Source organism: Lonchura striata, chromosome 1A (assembly GCF_050655825.1).
Source record: "Lonchura striata isolate lonStrDom1 chromosome 1A, ASM5065582v1, whole genome shotgun sequence".
Taxonomy (NCBI): Eukaryota; Metazoa; Chordata; class Aves; order Passeriformes; family Estrildidae; genus Lonchura; species Lonchura striata.
The window spans coordinates 26,029,042-26,047,442 of record NC_140741.1 but is presented as its reverse complement, the minus strand read 5'-3'; the positions used below and the strand labels follow the sequence as shown (position 1 = coordinate 26,047,442).

The window sequence follows — 18,401 nt, the reverse complement described above, 5'->3', positions numbered from 1 at the left end:
GATGCTGGAGAAAGCAGAACTCCCTTCAGAGAGAAACCCAGTCTTTTAATGCCCATGCAAATGCTGGATCCTGGAGTGGTGCACCTTTCTCCTGGGCCGTGGAAATATTTTCTTGCTGAATGCTGTCCCCTCAGCCAAAGGTAGAGTCTTTGAGAGTCAGTGGCCACAATTTGCAGTGTGTGGTTACTTTGGGTAATGGGGGAGGGACAATGTGTTGTCCTTTTTTTCCCCACTTTGGTGATTATGCCTGGAGCAATGGAGTGTGCTGTTACCTCTGAAGTGGTAGCTACAGTATTGCTTGCTGTGGCTTCTCTGCAGCACAGAGTAATTCAATGGAGCAAAACAAACTCCAGGAGAGTCCAAATCACAGACTGCATGAGCATTGACTGGCTATTGAATCAAAAAGGCTAGAAGGAAGGCAACAAAGGATAAAGTCGTCTGTTTTGTCCTTTGTACAGGCAGCAATGGAGAAGAGGTGTACTATTCCTTGTCAATAAAGGAGAGGGAAATGTCTGAAGCAAGCTTCCTCCTATTGTTTTTTAAGCTGGATGAGTGGGAGACACGAAGTTACAAAAGTGTGAAGCCTTCGTACGGCAACCTGGAGAAAGTCTAGGACTGAGCTTCCTGATTAGCACACAGGGCTTGCAAATGTGTTTTTGCTGTGGCAAAAGCATCCAGCCCCTCCAGAAGTAAATACAAAGCGGGGTGGACAGGGACTCATAAATGGTGAGGCCTGTTGGGAAGTCAGTTGGGAAGCTGAGCCTGGTTGTAATACATGGCGTCCAGGATGCAGGAGAGCTGGAATTGCCTGTCCTCAAAGTGTGGCACTCTATGCTTTTTTGTTCTCTTTGTGTAGTAGAGATTCTAAGTTTTGGGGTTTTTCATTTGTAGCCATTTTAGCTTCAGTAATGGCAGCAGGAGAAACAGAACTTTTTCTTCCTTCTTTTTTCTTCCCCCAGGAGATTTTTGTCTGTTTTCTGAAGGGAGCAGATTTTGGTCTTTTTCTCTCATCTTTCTGATCAGATTGAAGAGCAGTGGGGGACAGGACTCAATCTGTGATTTGCATGTGTTCAATCCTTCTGTCCCAAATCTGTACAGTGTCCTTCTGTGTGGCTGATAACAGCTTTCTCATGCAGCACTTACATCTATGTGAAATTACAGTATCCTTCTTTTTTTTTGTTTTCCTTTTTCCTTCTCTGCGGTTGCTTCAAAGCTGCAACTAATCCTCCAGGCACCAGTGCTATCTTTCAATAGACTCTGACTGATGCAATGCTGTCTTCTCTTGGGATGGGATTTGGGAGGTGCAGTTTTTCACCCAGAGGATTACAAGCTTCATCTTGATACAAACATTTTTACATTACAGGTGGTAGTGTTGGTGCCTCAGGACTTTGTTTTTGGCACTAGGAAGATACACTGGAAATTCAGGAATGCTCCTAGACCTTTATTCCTTTTTGGGTCAGTTTTAGAGCTACAAAACCTCCACTGGTGTTGATAGTTGCCTAGAAAGTTTAGGGGTCTGTTATGTTTCAGTTTTTGTCAGGTTCATATATAGCTATATATAATATAGGTGCAAAAAGATACGTTTTATATACACACAACCTTATCTTCTGCAGTCATAATTTAGGTGCTTTCCTGTAATGCACTAAGCAATGTGAATACTATATGAGATTTGTTTTGCTCTTTCCTATCCCTGTGAGGGAAAGCAATATATGCTCTTTTAAGATTAGTTTTTGAAGATTTTTCTTTTTCACATTCTTATTGTGAAAGAAAAGGTATGCATACTTTCAGTATACCTACTATGAAGTCTTCTATAAGCCTCATCCCACCATCGACATTCTCCCCAGAATGAGTGTTCTGCGGTTGGTCTTGTCAAATCTGTGACATCTGTTTGTGACAGTGGTAGATGGGCCTGTAGCTAAGAGCAGTGCTTTCGCAATGGAAAAGCCTGGGGAAAAAGGTATTAGCATTTGTTTTTGTAGGTCTTCTCCAGTTACTGATCTGAAAAATAGCTACCAAGTGTAGATAGATTTAATTGAAGAAAATGCCTTTTCCTTCCTGAATTCCCACAGCTCTGAACATAATTAATGGACCAAGCATGAAAGCTTGGTTTTGAGTACTCATTACTACTATCCTTAGAGCATCACTTTGCTCATGAAAACTCAACTCCAAACTTAAGCAGCTCCAGTCTCTAGTAAAGCAGCAGCAGACCTGTGTTGCTCCTTGCTTCTGAGGGAGAAAAGAGCAAAGTATGAGCCAATAGGACCTGTATCTGTTGATGTTGGCCATACACTACTGGAGATGTTTCGGCATGAGGAAGGGAAGCCATGAATTGTGATGACACCATGACTTCCTTCTTCTGCTGCAGATGATTGCTTGATGTTTCTGATGATCAGTTCTTCAAGGGAGTAAAAATTCTGAATCCTAAAGCATTGTTTTAGATGCCTGTGTAAAAGGCTCTGAAATGCATGGAGGTCAAGGACTGGTAGTTTCTAAGGAGGAGTCTTGTTAGCGAAGTTCTCATTGCTGCAGTTGGTTTTTGCTGATGGGAAACTATGCTTTCATTGAAAGAGAAGCCCTGCCTTCACCCTGACCCCTGCCATGTGGTCATGCATCCTTCCATGTACAGGTTACATGGTCATCACCCTCCCATGTACAGGTGTTAGGGATTACGTGGCCTGTAGTGACCACCTTTGTTCATTAATCTAATCCCTCTCCTTTTTGAGGGATTAGTTTCCAAGAGGATCAGCAAGCTGATCTGACTTGCAGTTTTCTTCTGTGATCCCTACTGTGCATGCAAGAGGTGACGTAGGGATGTACACTTGGGAATCAGAGAGGAAAAACATCAGAGTGATTTACTTTGTTGGTACAGTGATTTTTGAGGTTGGCTTAATCTGACTCTAAAACCTATACTCTTAAAAGGTTTGTATCACTGTCTAGTTCAAGGGAGTTTGAAGTTTAATCCCTTTATACTTGGGCCAAGCAATATGCAGGAGGAAGGAGCAAGTAGAACTGAATTTGTAGGACTACAGCTGTTTAGAGCTTTGACTAAAAATGTTGGCTATGTTTACAAAGGAATCTTGAGAAATAAAACAAAAAACGCAAATGGTGCTTTGGCAGTGTTTTAAGATTTGACTGGCCCTCTCCTCTGCTATTTGCAATGGTGCCTTAGGTCTGCTCCAGCTCAGAGGTTTGCTACACTGCCAGTTTCTCTGTACCTAATTTAAGATGTTTGTGTGTTCAGTGGGAGAGTGGCTCCCTTTTTTGTTTCCTTCATCTGAATGTGCTGCATAGGAATATAGACGATGCTGTAATTTCAGGAGCCCAATGCTTTTAGATCTCTTTTGTTCTGCATTTCATCTGTAGGCTCAGGCAGGGAAATGTTACTTCTTAATGCAAAGAAGTCTCCAGGGATTGCACACAGGAGAGGTTTTTAGACTAAATTGTGAAGGAAACAAGCTTTAGGTGATTGTACTGTGACAATCCCTGCCCACACAGGCACACTTACAAACCAAGCAGTAATTTCAATTCCATTTTAAAGTTGGGGGAATTGTAATACTACCACCTTCCTAAAGGCTTTGTGGAAAATGGTGATGGGATGAGAGAGATGTAGACAAATGTGCCATGGAAGGCAAGGCGGTCAGGACTTGTGGATTATGCACTCATGCGGAGCAGCTGGACAGCTGGTCTGGCCACACTGCAGTCTTTGCTCCTTTTTGCTCGGAGGGACCATAGCAGGGGACATGGTGAGGGGGGCTGGGGTTATAGCTGCAGGAGGCTGGAATGGGAAACAGTCAGGGGGTAGAGGGTACAAATCCTCCAGGAACTAGTTTGGTTTAGTTCCACTGCCTTGTTTATTCCATTGTCTTGCAGGCAGGGAAGGGAGGGGGCTTTGATGCTTTTGTCTGGTGCTGACAGGAATGTGCAATCCAGGGGTTTTGAGACCTCCTGGAGGGGAGCATGGGTCTTTTTCCAGTGGCTTCAGACTATCCATAGAGACAATAGAGTGGAACTGAGGCTCTGTGAGGAGTTTGTATGCTGTTCCTTAGGACTTCCTGGGCTTTAACTAAACCTAAAGCTCATGCATTGGAGGCATGTAGGATGCTCCAGGGAGGAACTGTGTCTCCTGCCTGACAGACCCAGATCTTGCAGTCTCCCAGGTTCCTGGAGTGTAGCAGCCTGGGGCTTTAATACTGCAGGCACCACAAAGCTCTATGGCACTTTTCTTGACCTTTCACAGGCCAAATTTCTTCCTATGAGCTCGTGCTGTTTAATCACAATCTTATTTTTGTTGTTGATGGCTGTATTTACACACAGAATGTGTAAGACTATCCAATACCTGAGACTGCTGGAAGTCTCTCACATAATTGTTCCATTAATACATAAAGTTCTCATCCCATCTGGGCAGAATACAAGCAGCAGCAGCTATTCTGTTATAAGCATTCCCATCTGGACCAAACTGAAGAATTCAGACCACTTGCAGATACCTCTCTGGTAAATTCTGCTCTCCCATATTAGCATGATCTTTTTTAGAAAAGTCTTCAGAGAGGCTTGCCTTGCTTTCCCACAATGAAATGGGAACAGTAACTTCCTGTAAATATCTGGTTTGGTCCCCCATAGCAGGTGGATGCTGTTTTGTTTTGTATCTTCCTCTCTTTGCAGAGCAATCTCCCAATTTTTTGTTATTTTTTCTTAAATTTTTGAAACAGAACAGAACTTGTACTTAAACTCAAATTTATTCCAGAAAGGATGTGTTCCTCCTCTGTGAAGAAGGAGATCCTTTAATAAGTGTTCCTCTTCTCCTTATTTTAACAGTGTTCTAGCTGTTACAATTGCTTGCATGGGAATGCTTCATTCCTCCTGCTTAAGTTATTTGCCTAGGTTGGGATATCAGCTGTAGCCTGCCAGTTTGTGTAGGCTGGGTATTTCCAGTTAGCTTAGGCAGGATTTCTCTTTTTTTCATATGCTTTGCAGTAGGGAGGTGTAACCACAGCTACCATGCAGGTAACTCAGGGCAGTCATGTTTAGCAAGAGCTTTGCATGAGCAGTGAGGAGGTTTGTATAACACAAGTGGATTCCATGGAGTCCTTAGTCAGTGGCTTAGAAAACATGTTACTTTAAAATTTCTTCTTTATTATTATTTTTGTAAATTGCACTCTGGTTACAGAGAGCTTTGGCATGTGACCACATCCCATTCCACCTGTCTGTGGCCCATAAGAAGGTGGCAGTCAGCTACAGGGTGGATGTAAAAAGACAGGCAAAGGTATGTTTTCTGTAGTGGCATGGCATTGTGTTATAGCAGGAATCACTCATTACTTTTTGTATGGAATTGCTTAATTGGGATGTTGAAAGGTTAGATTTGATTTTGTTTTGATACCTCTCTACATTTTTGTAGGCAAATGTGTAGCACTCTGGTGTCTAATTAGAAGGAAAAACCTGAAAAATACTGATGTGTGTGGGAGAGATGAATAAGGTAAAGCAAAGAGGGAAGGGTAAAAGCAGGCTTTATTTCTTCGTGGAGATAGCAACTCTTGCAAGGGGAGTAACCCTCTAATAAACTGGTACATGAGGATTTATTCTGGTAAAATTCAACAGTCATGACCTCTGCTTTTCCCTTTTAAAAGACTAGTGAATGGCACTTTGGAGACAGACACCCCCTTTGTCTTCAGAACATGTGCTCAGGCACTAAGAGGTTGTTCCCTTATCAGAAGAAGCCTGTCAGGAGTTGAAATGGGTGGATCAGTCTCTGCTGCCCTTCTGATCCTTGCTACCACTGAGGCAGTAGGGGAGCCATCACCATGATGATGTGCTTTGCGTCATGGTCTTTCTGTCCCCTTAAGAACAGAATTAAATCTTTTGTGTGTGTCTGGAATATTTGTTTCTTCTGGAGTGGGTTCTCTCAAATCCATGTGCTGATTTATGGCAGAGAAATGGGAGATTCCAAGGGACAGAATTCAGGGTATCCCTGACTGTGCATAGCTCCCATTTGGGAATATTCTAGCTGTGGAATGACTTGCTGTCCATTTTTCCTGCAGGTTGGTAATTTAGGTGCAATTAGTGCCCTGGATACTCTTGGGGTTGCACTTTGGGGTGTCCCTCGTAAGCAGAGGGAGCTGCCGTGCTGTGCAAGTTGCTCTTGCAGCAGCACGAGAGGGGGGTTCATTCTCTTTTAGAGATGCCCTTTTGTTCCCTGCTGTTGCAGGGAGAGGAGCTTTCCAGGAGGGGGATGAAGAGGCCAGACTTAATGGTCTTAAGAGTGGATTTACTATTTTTTTTTTTTCCATTTTGTGAAGGAAGGCCTGGGAGTTGTTTCTCTCTTAACTGTTTCCAGATGGTGCTGCTGGAACACAAAGATTTCTAGTGTGTTTGGGATGGTGGCTCTGAGACCCCCAGCCCCCCAGCACTTCCTGTGCAGCTCCACAATCCTGAAGGCTTAATCAGAAACAGTCCTGGCTGCTGAGGCAGGCTGCCCCAAACCCTCTGCTTTCTCCCTCCTCCAGGTTTTTTAACCCCTTGCCATTAGAACTCCAGCCCATCAGCCTGTCCACCTCACTTCTCTCCTTTCTCAAGCTGCCTGTGGGCACTTGGAGTGTTCCAGAGATGAAACTGCATTTGGCTAGACTACTTCAACAATTTATGTCTTTGGGGAAAGAGAAGATGGCTTGTAATGTGAACCTGGGAAAATAATTTCTGTAGCTATGTAGGGCAGCTTATGCAATCAGGCCAGTGTGTCCAGGGCACAGAAAATTTCTCTCACACCTCTTTGCCTGCAGCACTTAGTATACACTATGATTTTGTTAGAGTTGTGTGCTGTTGAGCCTCTATCTCTTTTGTGCCAATTTCCCTTAGAGCGAGCCAGATTTAATTTTATATCACTGCCTCTTCACACCCAGCTGACAAATTAGCTTCAGCTTTTTTCTTCTGAAGGTAATATGACAACTATAATTTCGTTTGCAAAGTAGGAGTACTCTTGTTTGTTTTTAGCCTTTGAGCAACAGCCTGTGAACATTTGTAAAATCAGCCAAGAAGCTTGTGATAAACTGACTTCCCTTCTGGATTCATGGTGTCATCTCCCTCGTCCTATTCTCTCCTGTATTTGCCATCCTGTTTTTTTTCAGAAAACAGAACAGTGAACCGTCTACTCAGGCAAAACTCTGTTGTCCTCTTCACCTTGTGAAAGCTTGTAGTCATCATGTTTGAGCAAGCCAGATTTTCATGCCATGAGCATGTTGCCCTGTAATGAGTTGGCTTAGTGTAAATTATGTGTGAAACACTTCCTCAGCCCCATGTAACAATTATGGCATCCAAAGGTGCCCTCAGTGCTGGATTTTAGAGCTTTGTTATGAGCCCTGTCCTGTTTCTGTTGAGTAAGAGCATAAATGAAGATGAACTGCCATTTAAAAATGCTTCTGCTTAGTGGAAGAGGAGGGAAATCAATATTTTGTGCTATTGACTTCTGTGCATGCAGTGTCCTTGCATTTGCTGGATCACAGACGTCACACAGTGCACAGTATTCCCAGAGGCTTTAACTTGCACTGGATCTTTTGTTGCCACGGTAGGTCATGGACCAGCAGAATCTGACTATATTTTCTTTATGTCTGAAGCAGTATGAGGATGGACTACCATATGTAGTCCAAAGAAAGTGTATGTTTTGCACATTTAAATTACACTAAAATAATGAAATCTCATCTATTTGAGTATCTGAAAACATCCGTTAGCTGATCTGGAAAATCAAAAACCTAGCTGGGGGAAAGGCTGTTTCTGACCAGAGACCTACTTCCATTATTTGGAAAAAAAAAAGACAAGGAAGAATCAGCATTGTTATAAAGAATATGTGTAAAATACTTCAATTTTAGCTGTGGAAGTGCTTTTTGTGTATGAAAATCCCCTTTCTCTGCAGCAGTAGACTTCTGTACTGTAACTCCATAACGGACACTGTGCAGCCTTAGTTTGCATTTGTAAACTTGTTGCATCATGAATATTTTAACAGACCTGAAAGTGCTTAAACTTTTCGGTGTGGTTTGGTCAGATGTGTATTTGTCTGTATTCCATTCTGCAGCCTCTGCTATGCCAATCAGTTATTCTTCCTATTGTATACATAAGATTTCACAGAAAAGAAGTGAGAGAAGATTGGAGTTAAGAATATACATATTTCAAAATACAGAAAATTGCACTGACACGTTTGGGTGGTATCACTGGGGCTCTAATTCAACTGAGATGCAGCCATCCCAAAGTTGCCCTGTTCTGTCTGACCACCTTCTGGGCTTCCCTAGCCAACTGCTCCAGACTGTTCAAACTCTGGTCAGGGCAGGAGACTATTTTTATTAATCTGACATCACTTTCCTTTCTTGTCTTTACTGTGTCACTGGGCTCCCCGCCCAGGGAGCCTCTGGCAGGCCTGGCCTCCCTCCAGCTGGGCTCTGCCGGGTCCTGCCCCTTCCCGATGGCCGGGCGGAAGAGCTGCGGTCCCACAGCGGGCTGTGGGTACCATGTCCCTGCTACAGAGCTGGGCGTCCAGCTTTGTGGAGCTGAGAGGCTGGAGTGGACACACGGGACAGTGACCCCCTTATGCTGTGGGGCTGCAGGTGGGACCTGTATTCCTTGGAGCCTTCTGAGACATCAGGGACATGGCAGCAGGGGAGCTCTCCTGCTCCATCTGTCCTGCATCCTAGTGGCTTCTGTGGAAAACACAGTATTTTTAGGATATAGGGAAGCCTGGAGCAGGGGAGGGAGGGCCTAGGCCGGAGGCTGCTGTAGCTGCAGCCGGAATTCCAGGAAGGAAGAGGGTCCGGATGAGCCTCTGTCCTGGCCTCTACTGGGCTGCAGAGCAGGGAGCTCAGGGGCGCTTCTCTTCTCTCATGGGCATGGCCACTGGCACTGGGTCTCCTCAGCTGCACCCCTGCTCTTCCCTCCCTCAAGAAGTGGCCTCAGCCATTGGGGGTGGTTGTCAGAAACCAGGACTGTGCTAGCCAGCATTCTTCCCAGCCACCAAGAGCAGCCATGCCGAGATCAGAATCTCAAGCTTGCAGTCCCCACATACACTTAAAAAAAAGAGTAGAGTAGTGGGGTGGATGGGTGAGAAAGGGGGTGAAAAGTTAAGTCCTGCTACTTGCATCCAGGAAATTGTACAGGTTGTTGATGTCAGAGCACTAACAAGGAAGCAAATAAATTGCACGCCTTTGCTAGATGACATCTGCACATGGGGAAAACAGCCAAAGCCATGAGGCAGGTTTAATTGAAAGTGAAGACAGCTGAAGGGAAGTGTCCCATAGTATAGACACAGTTATTGGTGTTGCAGAGTGATTAGCAAGAGCTGTATATCAAATTAGGATAAGTATCGAGGGAGAATATTAAGATCCATTTAAAAACTGCTTAGTTCAGTTTTTCATTAATAATTGGTAATTCACCCTTAGATGCTACTTTCCCCATTAATTTTATCCAAAAACAATTTGGGGTAGGAAACAGCACATACAATTGAGGAGGTAGACTGAATGCATCAGATACACTTGGACAAAGAAATGGTTTTTTCCTTTTTGTTTATATGCAATAATTTGTGCAAGTAAGGGTCTGATAAAGAATTGCCTATTTTCTTAGCAACTGATAATAAGATCAAGGCATTTACAGTTTTAGCAGTGCTCTGCCACAGTTAAATACTAAAAAGCCTTTTTCAAGACAATCCCCCCACCCACCCCGCCTTTCCCCAGCACAGGGTTTCTCTCTTTCCTGTATGCAAGAAGTAGAACAAAAAAGATGGTGAAACCACTGGGCTGTGATGAACAGCACTGGGATTTCTCTCTGGCTCATGATCTTTACTTTTTTGCAACTGTCACTTTCAGATTAATAGCTTTGTAGCCAGCGTTTTCAGACTTTTTTTTTCTTATTGTGAACATCTTATTCACTGTGCTCTGAGAAAGTGGCTTCTGTTTGTCTAGGAGAAGTCTGATAAATGTGTAGCTTGTGCTATCTCATCACTTCAAAATCCCATTTTGCTTTTGGGAGGAACAAGTAATTCTTGTTGCCTTTTTTTTTTGCATTGCTGTATGTAGTCCAAGGGTTTCTGGCTTTCTGATGCAGGGACTCCCTTCTCGCTTCTTTCCAAGCTACCAGGTTGCTGCACCACCCATAGCTCTGAGGGGCGGCCAGAGCAGAGACAGATGAGCTGTTCCTGTGAGTTTTGCTGCTGCTGTTCAGAGCCCAGCAGGTCGTTATGGAACTTGAAAGGACTACATTAACCTCATTCCACTTATCCTGGCATTGTCACTAAAGCAGAAATGCTGCTGATCAGGGAAGAGATTGCTTCGTCATGTTTCTGAGATTATCTTCGCAGTGGAAAGGACTCAGCACTTCAGGCTGAAGCTTGGATTCAGCAGGAATTGATTTTTCCGGCTGGGGGAAATGTGGATGAAGTTGCTAAGCTAACGGTTCCTATGAGCAAAGTTTTAATCTGCAGACTTCAGGTTTCATTTGGCTCTCAGGAAACAGCTGTTGATCAGGCCTCAGTGATTGTTGCATATGGCAAAATGGCAAGTTGTGATGTGAAATTTATTGAGTCTGGGGTGAGGTTAGTCCAAAAATAGGATTATTGCATTCTTAAGCTAAAATTTAGTTTTAATTTTAAGAAAAGGGTAGAAGGACTTTCAGACCTTCCATTATGTGTTAGGGCTGTGATGTTTTCCCTAGAGGAATGACTTTATTCCAGTCCTTTGAGGCCTTTCATAAGTTAGTGCCACCTGCAGTGATGATCACTTCTTAATGGTGTCTTGGTTGATTGGCAGTTCCTTATATTTTGAAGATATGTCTAATTCAGCAGCTCCTAGAACTTGTCAAGTTGAGAGGTATCAAACCCCCCCCAAAACTCCAAAGCCTGGCTGTTATGCTTGTGCAGGAGGATCTACTTTGAGCTCCTTGGCATCTGCAAATGACTGTGCTGAATTTATCTTCTGACCTGAGGCAGTACCTGTGACTCAAAGTTTGTGGCACACCTTACTATTGCAAGTGCCAGTGGAAAAGGTCTTGTGTTAGCAAGGCTGGGAAATGGAAGAATGATAAAACTTCGAAATAAATGGATGGTAAAGACTTAGTGGATTTGACTGAGTTGTGAGTTTTATCCTGTCAAATCTAGTTGGCCTGCACAGAGGCTGTCGCTGGGGAACAGCCACAGTGGTCACACATCCTATGGAACTGTGGAAGCCCATGTGTGAGATCATCCATATTGTTTGAATAAAATCCCAATGCGTGTTGCAGAAAGCTGATTTCTGGTATTAGCTTCCAGTTTTATTCTCACTACTCTAAAGCAAATTTCAAGTACCTGAGAAATGCTTTTCAGTGGTAAACAAAGTAATGAAACATCCCAGTGGCAGTTTGATTTGATTTTGCAGGCTAGTGCTGCCTAACTCAATTTCTTTATGAATGTCTGGTTGCATATTGGCATTGAAAGAGAATGTAATTGGCAGGAGGGAGCTGTGCAAAAGAGATGGAGTTATCCGGGGATTCCCTCTCCCATCAGGCTGCTGCCAGAAGGCAAAGTTTGTGTGGTGGGTACTTATCTGTGTCAAACCTTCCCTCTCCCTTTTCCACTTCCATTTTGTGAGATTAGTTTTGTTCATGTGCAGTCAAAGGAGGAGATTGAGCTGTATCCCCAGCCTCTGCTGCCTTAGATTGCCTACTAGCAGGGGTTTTCTGTCTGGATGTTGCTGGACTGTGCTGTTCCAGTTGCAGGAGTTTAACGCTTTCACTTCTTGCTCTGTTTAGTTTTCAACAAAAGCAAACTCTGTATGGAATAATCATGCAGCAGGCCCCAGATTCACCATTAGTGACCTGTAAAATTGGCAGCACTGGAGATTATTGGCAGGAGACGGTTTCCCTAGGCGCTTCCTGCCTTCTCTTGGAGAGTTAAGTTCAATTAGAGCAATGATACGCACAGCAGGGATTTTGCAAAGAGTCCAGTACTTGGTGGTAGCATTGCTGTATGAAAGGCAAAGAGATATCTTTGGCCTTTTCGTGACCTTACTGCTCCAGCTGCTGACCTCTTTCTAACCTCTGCTATCTCAGAACTCTCACTAAGGTGAAAAGTAAAAAAAGAGGTGAAATCCTTTTTCACCTCTTTTACATCCTGATGCAACCATATCCCTCAGACATTTTTAGTCTGTATTCTGTGAGGTTTGTCCTCCAAAAAATAAAGTACAGATTGTGGAATGTGGGGAATTTCCCCCTCCATTCAATTTTTCTTGTTTCTTTCTAGCTTCTTACGTATTGTGGACTTCACTCAGATCTCTGTAATCATCTTTCTCTTCAGACTTCTGTGATTTGCTTCTACTTTCGAAACTGTTTGGTTTCTAGCTGTGGTTTCTTGGCATCCAGGTCCTGTGATTTCAGGAAATCCCACAAAGTTCATTTCTGTCTCTTTTCTGTCACAGCCTTGTGATGACAGTCCCTCTTTATTAGTTTCTTATGTGAAGAACATCATCCTGAAAATAACAATTATGTTTTCCTTTCTTTATTATAACTTTCAGCTTGCATTCACTGCCCATATCTTTAGAATCTGTAAGGCAAACTTGTCCATTAATTCCTTATTCTCTGTGTAGAAATCTTTCTGGCTTTCAGGGTATTGAGAGAGACTTGCACAGGAACTTGTCTGGGATACTGACCTTGTTTATGGTATTTAGACATATATTGGTAAACTGTAGTTTGCAGGATAAACAATCACAGTGCTTATAAAATGTACTTACACTGGGGGAGAAAAAGACTAACTGTACATTTCCATGGTGGTGGTTTTTTGTTCTTACTTAAGTTCGTAGTTAAAACCCAAAAACTTTGAGTGGTGCTGTAGTTGAGGGTCTCCATTTACTTCTGTGTTTTTCCTTCTGTTTCTGAATAGTTTGAGGAGTTTTGTGCTTAACCTGTTTTCTGGCTGTTAGTATTTGAGAAGAATGTACTCACACAGTGCCCAGCTTAATTAATTACGGTTAATCCCCAAAAATTGGCTGCTAAAAGTTTTGTTGTCATTGAAGCTTTCATACTGTGCATGCTACTGTAGCATGAGAGTGTGAGGAGAGGGTGATTGGTTCCTGATGGGCTTCTACAGAGAATCCTCTGGGCAGGCTTGAGGTAAAGAGGAAGAGAGGGAGGATGGATACAAACTTTAAATAGCATTGCTGTTCTCTGCACTGAAATAATAGCACCTTGCTTTTCAGCAGGAGTTATGTTAAATTGTGTTTTGTGCAAACTGTGAAATTGTGCCAGTGGCCACATGCCCTGTGTATGGTAGTAGACCTCTCTCTGGTAACAGCTGGCTTTCATTCAAATGTCCCAGCACAAAACCTAAAACATCTCAACAAAACCTCTTTCCTGACAGTGATTGTACATCCCAGTCAGCTTCATGCCCATAATGTATTTGCTTTTGACAATTTGAGATGATTTTGCTGTGTTTTGTCAGGGCCTCTCTCTCCCTCCTCTCCTTCTCAAAGAGCTGCTGGAGAAAGTGCAGGGCTGACTTAAGAGTTCCTCCTCACAAGTCATAACAGGAGATACACTTAGAAAATGATTGTGGAGGGTGGCTGTTTCCTTTGCTCCTCCTCCTCCTAGCATTCTGCTGGGAGTTGTTTGTGAATGCATAGGGGTACCAGGGTGGAACTGATACAGATTTTGTCTAGTTTAGTTTTTCATCCATGCATGAGGCATCAACCAAGACACGGATCTCCTGAGGCATGTGAGTGCCCTTTCCCCCTGCAAAGAGGATGTGTTGGAGGGAGAGGAACCAAAAATAAATTTAGAAACAGAAATGAACATTTAGGAATTATTATGTTATCTTAATTCCCACTGCACTGCTAAAATAGAGATGGGTCTGGGAATTTCATAGAGAAATTCAAGAAGTGTTGGAGGTTCATGTATTCCTGCAGAGAGGACGATGGAGCTGCCAATATGTGACAAAATGTGTAGGCTCAGAGTCTCTTCTGGGCTGAAGAAATAAGGCCTAGAGGATTGATTTCCTGTTGGGAGTGTTGAGATATTGCACAGGCTTACCGGAGTGTTTGAAGTTACATTGACTACTTTTAAAGTTAATATTAAACTATTGATATTGTTTTGAAAAGAAAAAAACACAACACATTTACAGCTAATGTTTAGGGAAGCATTTCTTCAAGGCTGGGTGAGGTGCACAATAGCTTCTGTAATTTTGTATTGTTTTGCTCAGTTTTCATCACAGTAAATGTGTTTGCATATCAAATTTTTTTTTAAAAGGATGTAACTGATATTACAGAGGGTAGGATTAGTTTATGCTTATTTTATGGCTTTGATTTTTTTTTTTTCGTCTACACAATTTGGCATATACAGTTGAAAATAAATTTTAGCTGCATTGGCTTACATGGAAAAAAGGAAGTTGGCAGAATACTTTAGCTCATTGTTCCCCCATTTCATGCAGGGTCTTGTCTTTGGCTGAGTTAAGACAGGCCTATATTTCCTTGCTTTCTATTCCTTGTAACTCCTACATTCACTCTTGATTTTCTTGTCTTGCAGAACGAGCCTCTGACTTCAGGTTATCATGGATATCCAGCAAGAGACAATCAAGTAAGTGTCTGATTGCAGTAAATATATGTGTCCGTGCATCTCTGTGCAATTAGGGGTGTTTTGTCTGACAGTTTCCTGGCTGTCATGTTATGGAGGGGGCATAGTTTTGTTCTATTGTGGATTGTTTGTGGAAACATATGTGATTAATTGACTGAGTTTTTACAGCTTCCAGTAGTATGTGGCAAGGTGCCTGTTAAGGGGATAAATATCATCCACATTACCAACACCTCAGGAAATTCTTGATTCTTTAAAATGTCACAGCTTAGAATCCCTGTCCTAAGCTCCCACTGTATCTCCTCAGTGTTAATGAATGTAGATGTTTAGTGCCAGTACATGCTTGGCCCTGTTTTATACTTATTGCTGTAATTCTGGCATCTGGGGGGCAAAACAACACTGAGTTTTTGTGAGAGTCTGCTTTGCTGGTGGAGTAGGGAATGACACGTCCTGTTGGGTTGTTTCTAATATCTGTGAACTTGTCTTGCATTCCTTTCAAGTCCTGCAGGACCCCTGCCCCTTGCTCTTATTCAGGATGTGTTCCTACAGCAGTAAAAATTACATTGTTCAGTGCACTGCATCTGTAAGCATTCTCTTGCCTCCTGACAGAAGACAGAAAAATCCAGCTGATGAATTTTCACAATGGAAGGAGGAGATGCTTTGGAACAAATGAAGTTTAATGGTTGTAAGATACAACTGTCACACATTAAATCTCCCTTCTTAGAATGAAATTTTTTTCAGTGTTCTGCAGTGCTACTGCAAAGCAGAGTATGAACCAGTGTAGCAGGAAATTAATATGCACAGAAAATCAATAATGCAGCACATTCCAGTAATGAGCAAATAACAAAACCAAAATCAAATTCTTTAATACTCTCAGGTACTGCTATATAAAGAAAGTGATTTTCATCATCCCTTGATGAGGTCTGGGTATATGTAATAACAGCTTAATGGGAGATGTTTTTATGAAGGAAGTGCAGCATAGTGCAGCTTCAGCAACCGAAGAGCTTAAATCTTTGGTGCTTGGTATGTGAGTATGAGTTCATAGGAGGAAATTATTCAGAATGTCTTCTGGGTTATATTAAACTGCTAACTAGCACAAATAAATGCTACACACTGGGATGCTGTGAGAGTTGTGTTCCTACTCTGTCCAGGCTAAGTGAGGTAGGCTAGCTTGTGAGGCAGAACCAGCCAGATCATTAAAGTGGTTCATATCTGCTTTTGGCTTTCCCATTCTAGTAGCACCTTCTGTACCTTATTATGGTGCTTCATTTTACCTACCCATTTAGGGGTGTTTTGATACCTGCCAGTGCATCCCGCTTCCCAGGTTTCCTCTTTCTCATCCCATAAGTTCTGTTCTGATTTGAATATCCAAAACTGCTGTTGCTGGCAGGTTGCTAGATCAGTGTAGATGGGCATGGGAAGCTGTACTACAGCCAGGATCTGAAATGAGAATTACAGCTTCAGCTGTAATTCTCATTTCAGCCCTGGAGAGCTCTGTATGGGTAGGCACAGGGAGTAATGAATGCTAGCAAGTGTGTGCATGTATTACTGATGGCAGATAGCTTTATGAAATTTTCTTGGAGGACAAACAGCTGCAGTTTAACTTGTGTGTTTTCATTTAGCAAATGCTTGTAAAAATACTTTTTACCTGTTTTTTGTTTTGTTTTTTTTTTTCTTCCTGCTCTCTACAACATTTTGATCTGTAATAAGTATTTGTCCTTCTGTCTTGCTAGTGTCCCTGAGGCAGCTTAAATTCAGGTCTGGTTTTCACTAATGAGGTTTCAAGGCTTTTAGCTAATCTGATTGCCAGCCTCTAACTTGATAGCAGCAGAAAAAGGGCTGGGGCTGGTGTGGGAGAATCAGCAATGGCTGATCCATCACCTGCCTTTTTGCACTGGGAAAGGAAGTGATGTGGGAATATGTGGAGGGGTCCCCACCTGTAACAAAGTAATTATGAGATACAGGAGCAATTGTGTTGGATTTCCTCAAATTAGGAGCTGGATTTGAGCTGGTGAGGGTAAGTCAGTGTATTGTGCTCTTCCCCATTATACTTCTTTACTGTAAGTACTTCTACTGTGGCTTTTTCCACAGTGTTTTCTTAAGGAGAAGTAACAAAGCAAAGCTTATTTTTAGGGCTTTTCATCCTGTGACCACAGTAGTCAAATTCTGCCCTTTCTTTCACTTTATGTAGCATCCTACTCCTCCTTCACTTGTTTGAATGCCTTTTTCGTTCCTTCAGGCTCTGAATGCTGTTAATTGCTGGCTGCATACCTTTCACTGTGCTGTTTTTACACCCTCTAGTGGTTAAATCATACCCAGATGTTCCAGATTATTGGAGTTTTAATTCCTGCCAGTGGAAATGTGTGATTGGTATAAGTCCTGACTTTGGGCATTTGGGAGTACTTAGGTCTCCAGAACAGAGTTTATTTTTTATCTTTCCCCACATATTTAAGCGTTCTGTTGTCACCATGCATAGGCAGCAGTACTGAAACAAATGAGATGAGGTTCATGTTGAGGCTCTCTCTCTCAGAATTCTGGTGTTGTGTGATTGCTTTATGATAACCCAAGGCCCTGGGTGGTTTTAAAGCCCCTTTGTTCCTCCCCTGCCCTACCAAAGTGTTGTTTGCTGGACTTTTTGTGGTCATAGGACCTGGGGAGCATGTGTGCTAAATCATTATTGTATAAGTTTTCCTAAAAAAATGCTTTCTGTTGCCAAAGTGTTGCACTACTGGATCTATGTTACAGTCCTATAAGGAGCTGGAGAGCTCTCTGAGACTGTTCTCAGAATTCAAGGTTTGCTCTGGGGATGCATAATGGCCATTCAGGAATGGCAGGATACCCTTCCTTTTCCCAGAGCTAGCTAGGTTGATGGCAGGGACAAAGCCCTGTGGTAAAGGGAAAATGACAGAACATTAGTGTAACGTTGCTAACTGAGATGAGAACCAGGTCTTTTGGTGAGGAGAGCTTATTCCCTGGAGACTATTCAGTTTTTCAGCCCTCTAGGTCTGCCAACAAAATGGTATTTCTTTTTTTGTAATGCAAGCGCCTGCCTAAAATGCAGTGAACCAAGACTTTTTTGCTTCATTTCCCAAGCTGTGACAAACAGCTCTGAGGTACTTTGAGTTGGTCTCAACATGGAAAATGAGTGGTACAGCTATCCTGATACAGCTTTTACATACAGACAAACTCATGAAGAATATGTATTCTTCTTCCAGAAGGCTGTTGCATGCTGACTGTGCCAGCTCATTTTGTATATAGCCAAGGCCTATATTATATTGCTCTAGTGCTTTTCATGTCCAAGTGTATTAGACATGATATCTGAGATTTGTTAGAGTGCTGAATACTGGCACATCTGTGGCAGAATTTGGCAGCTGCATGGAATAATTTTGTTCCCCAACAGGAAGCAAAATAGCAAGAGCACCTTGTTTAGCTGCCACTAAAGGGAAGAGAGGAGGAGAGAGAGTTTATGGAAGCAGAAGGTAATTGCACACACCAGAACTGGGTCAGGATGTTAGAGCTATTATACCTCTTCTGTTATGGAAAGTGGTCCTCGGCTATCACAACATGTTAGGATATTGGTTTCAAGCCTCTTTTAAAAGCTTGTACTTCCCTAAGTACAATTCTTAAATCAAACAGGGCCATTGGCTTGGTGCTGATGTGGTGGAAGCATTGTTACTTACCACAAGTGACACTTCCTTCAACAGCTTAATTTCAGTGACTGTTTTTCCATCTGGGCACTCACTAGGCCTGACCTGTTGTTCTCCTGTATGTAGATGAGGCTGCAGCCCAAGGTAGTGTGTGCCTATGGCAACTGCTAGGAACAGCTTTATCAGTATCCTTTCAGT

The 18,401-nt window shown here is 42.7% G+C and overlaps 1 protein-coding gene across 10 annotated transcripts in view; it reads left to right on the top strand.

Moving 5' to 3' along the window:
- The window catches only part of RBFOX2 (RNA binding fox-1 homolog 2), a 170,118-nt gene that overhangs the window by 20,449 nt on the left and 131,268 nt on the right, over window positions 1-18,401 (top strand). For 8 of the 10 annotated variants that reach the window (XR_014951890.1, XM_085568694.1, XM_085568717.1 and 5 more), the window contains exon 2: window positions 14,512-14,562. The exons of the other annotated variants lie outside the window; for them this stretch is intronic. Coding sequence is in view for 7 of the 8 variants with exons in the window: in XM_085568694.1 (XP_085424820.1) it covers window positions 14,512-14,562 (51 nt within the window). In the remaining variant the exon portion in view is untranslated. The remainder of the gene's footprint in view (window positions 1-14,511; window positions 14,563-18,401) is intronic. 10 annotated transcript variants of the gene reach the window in all.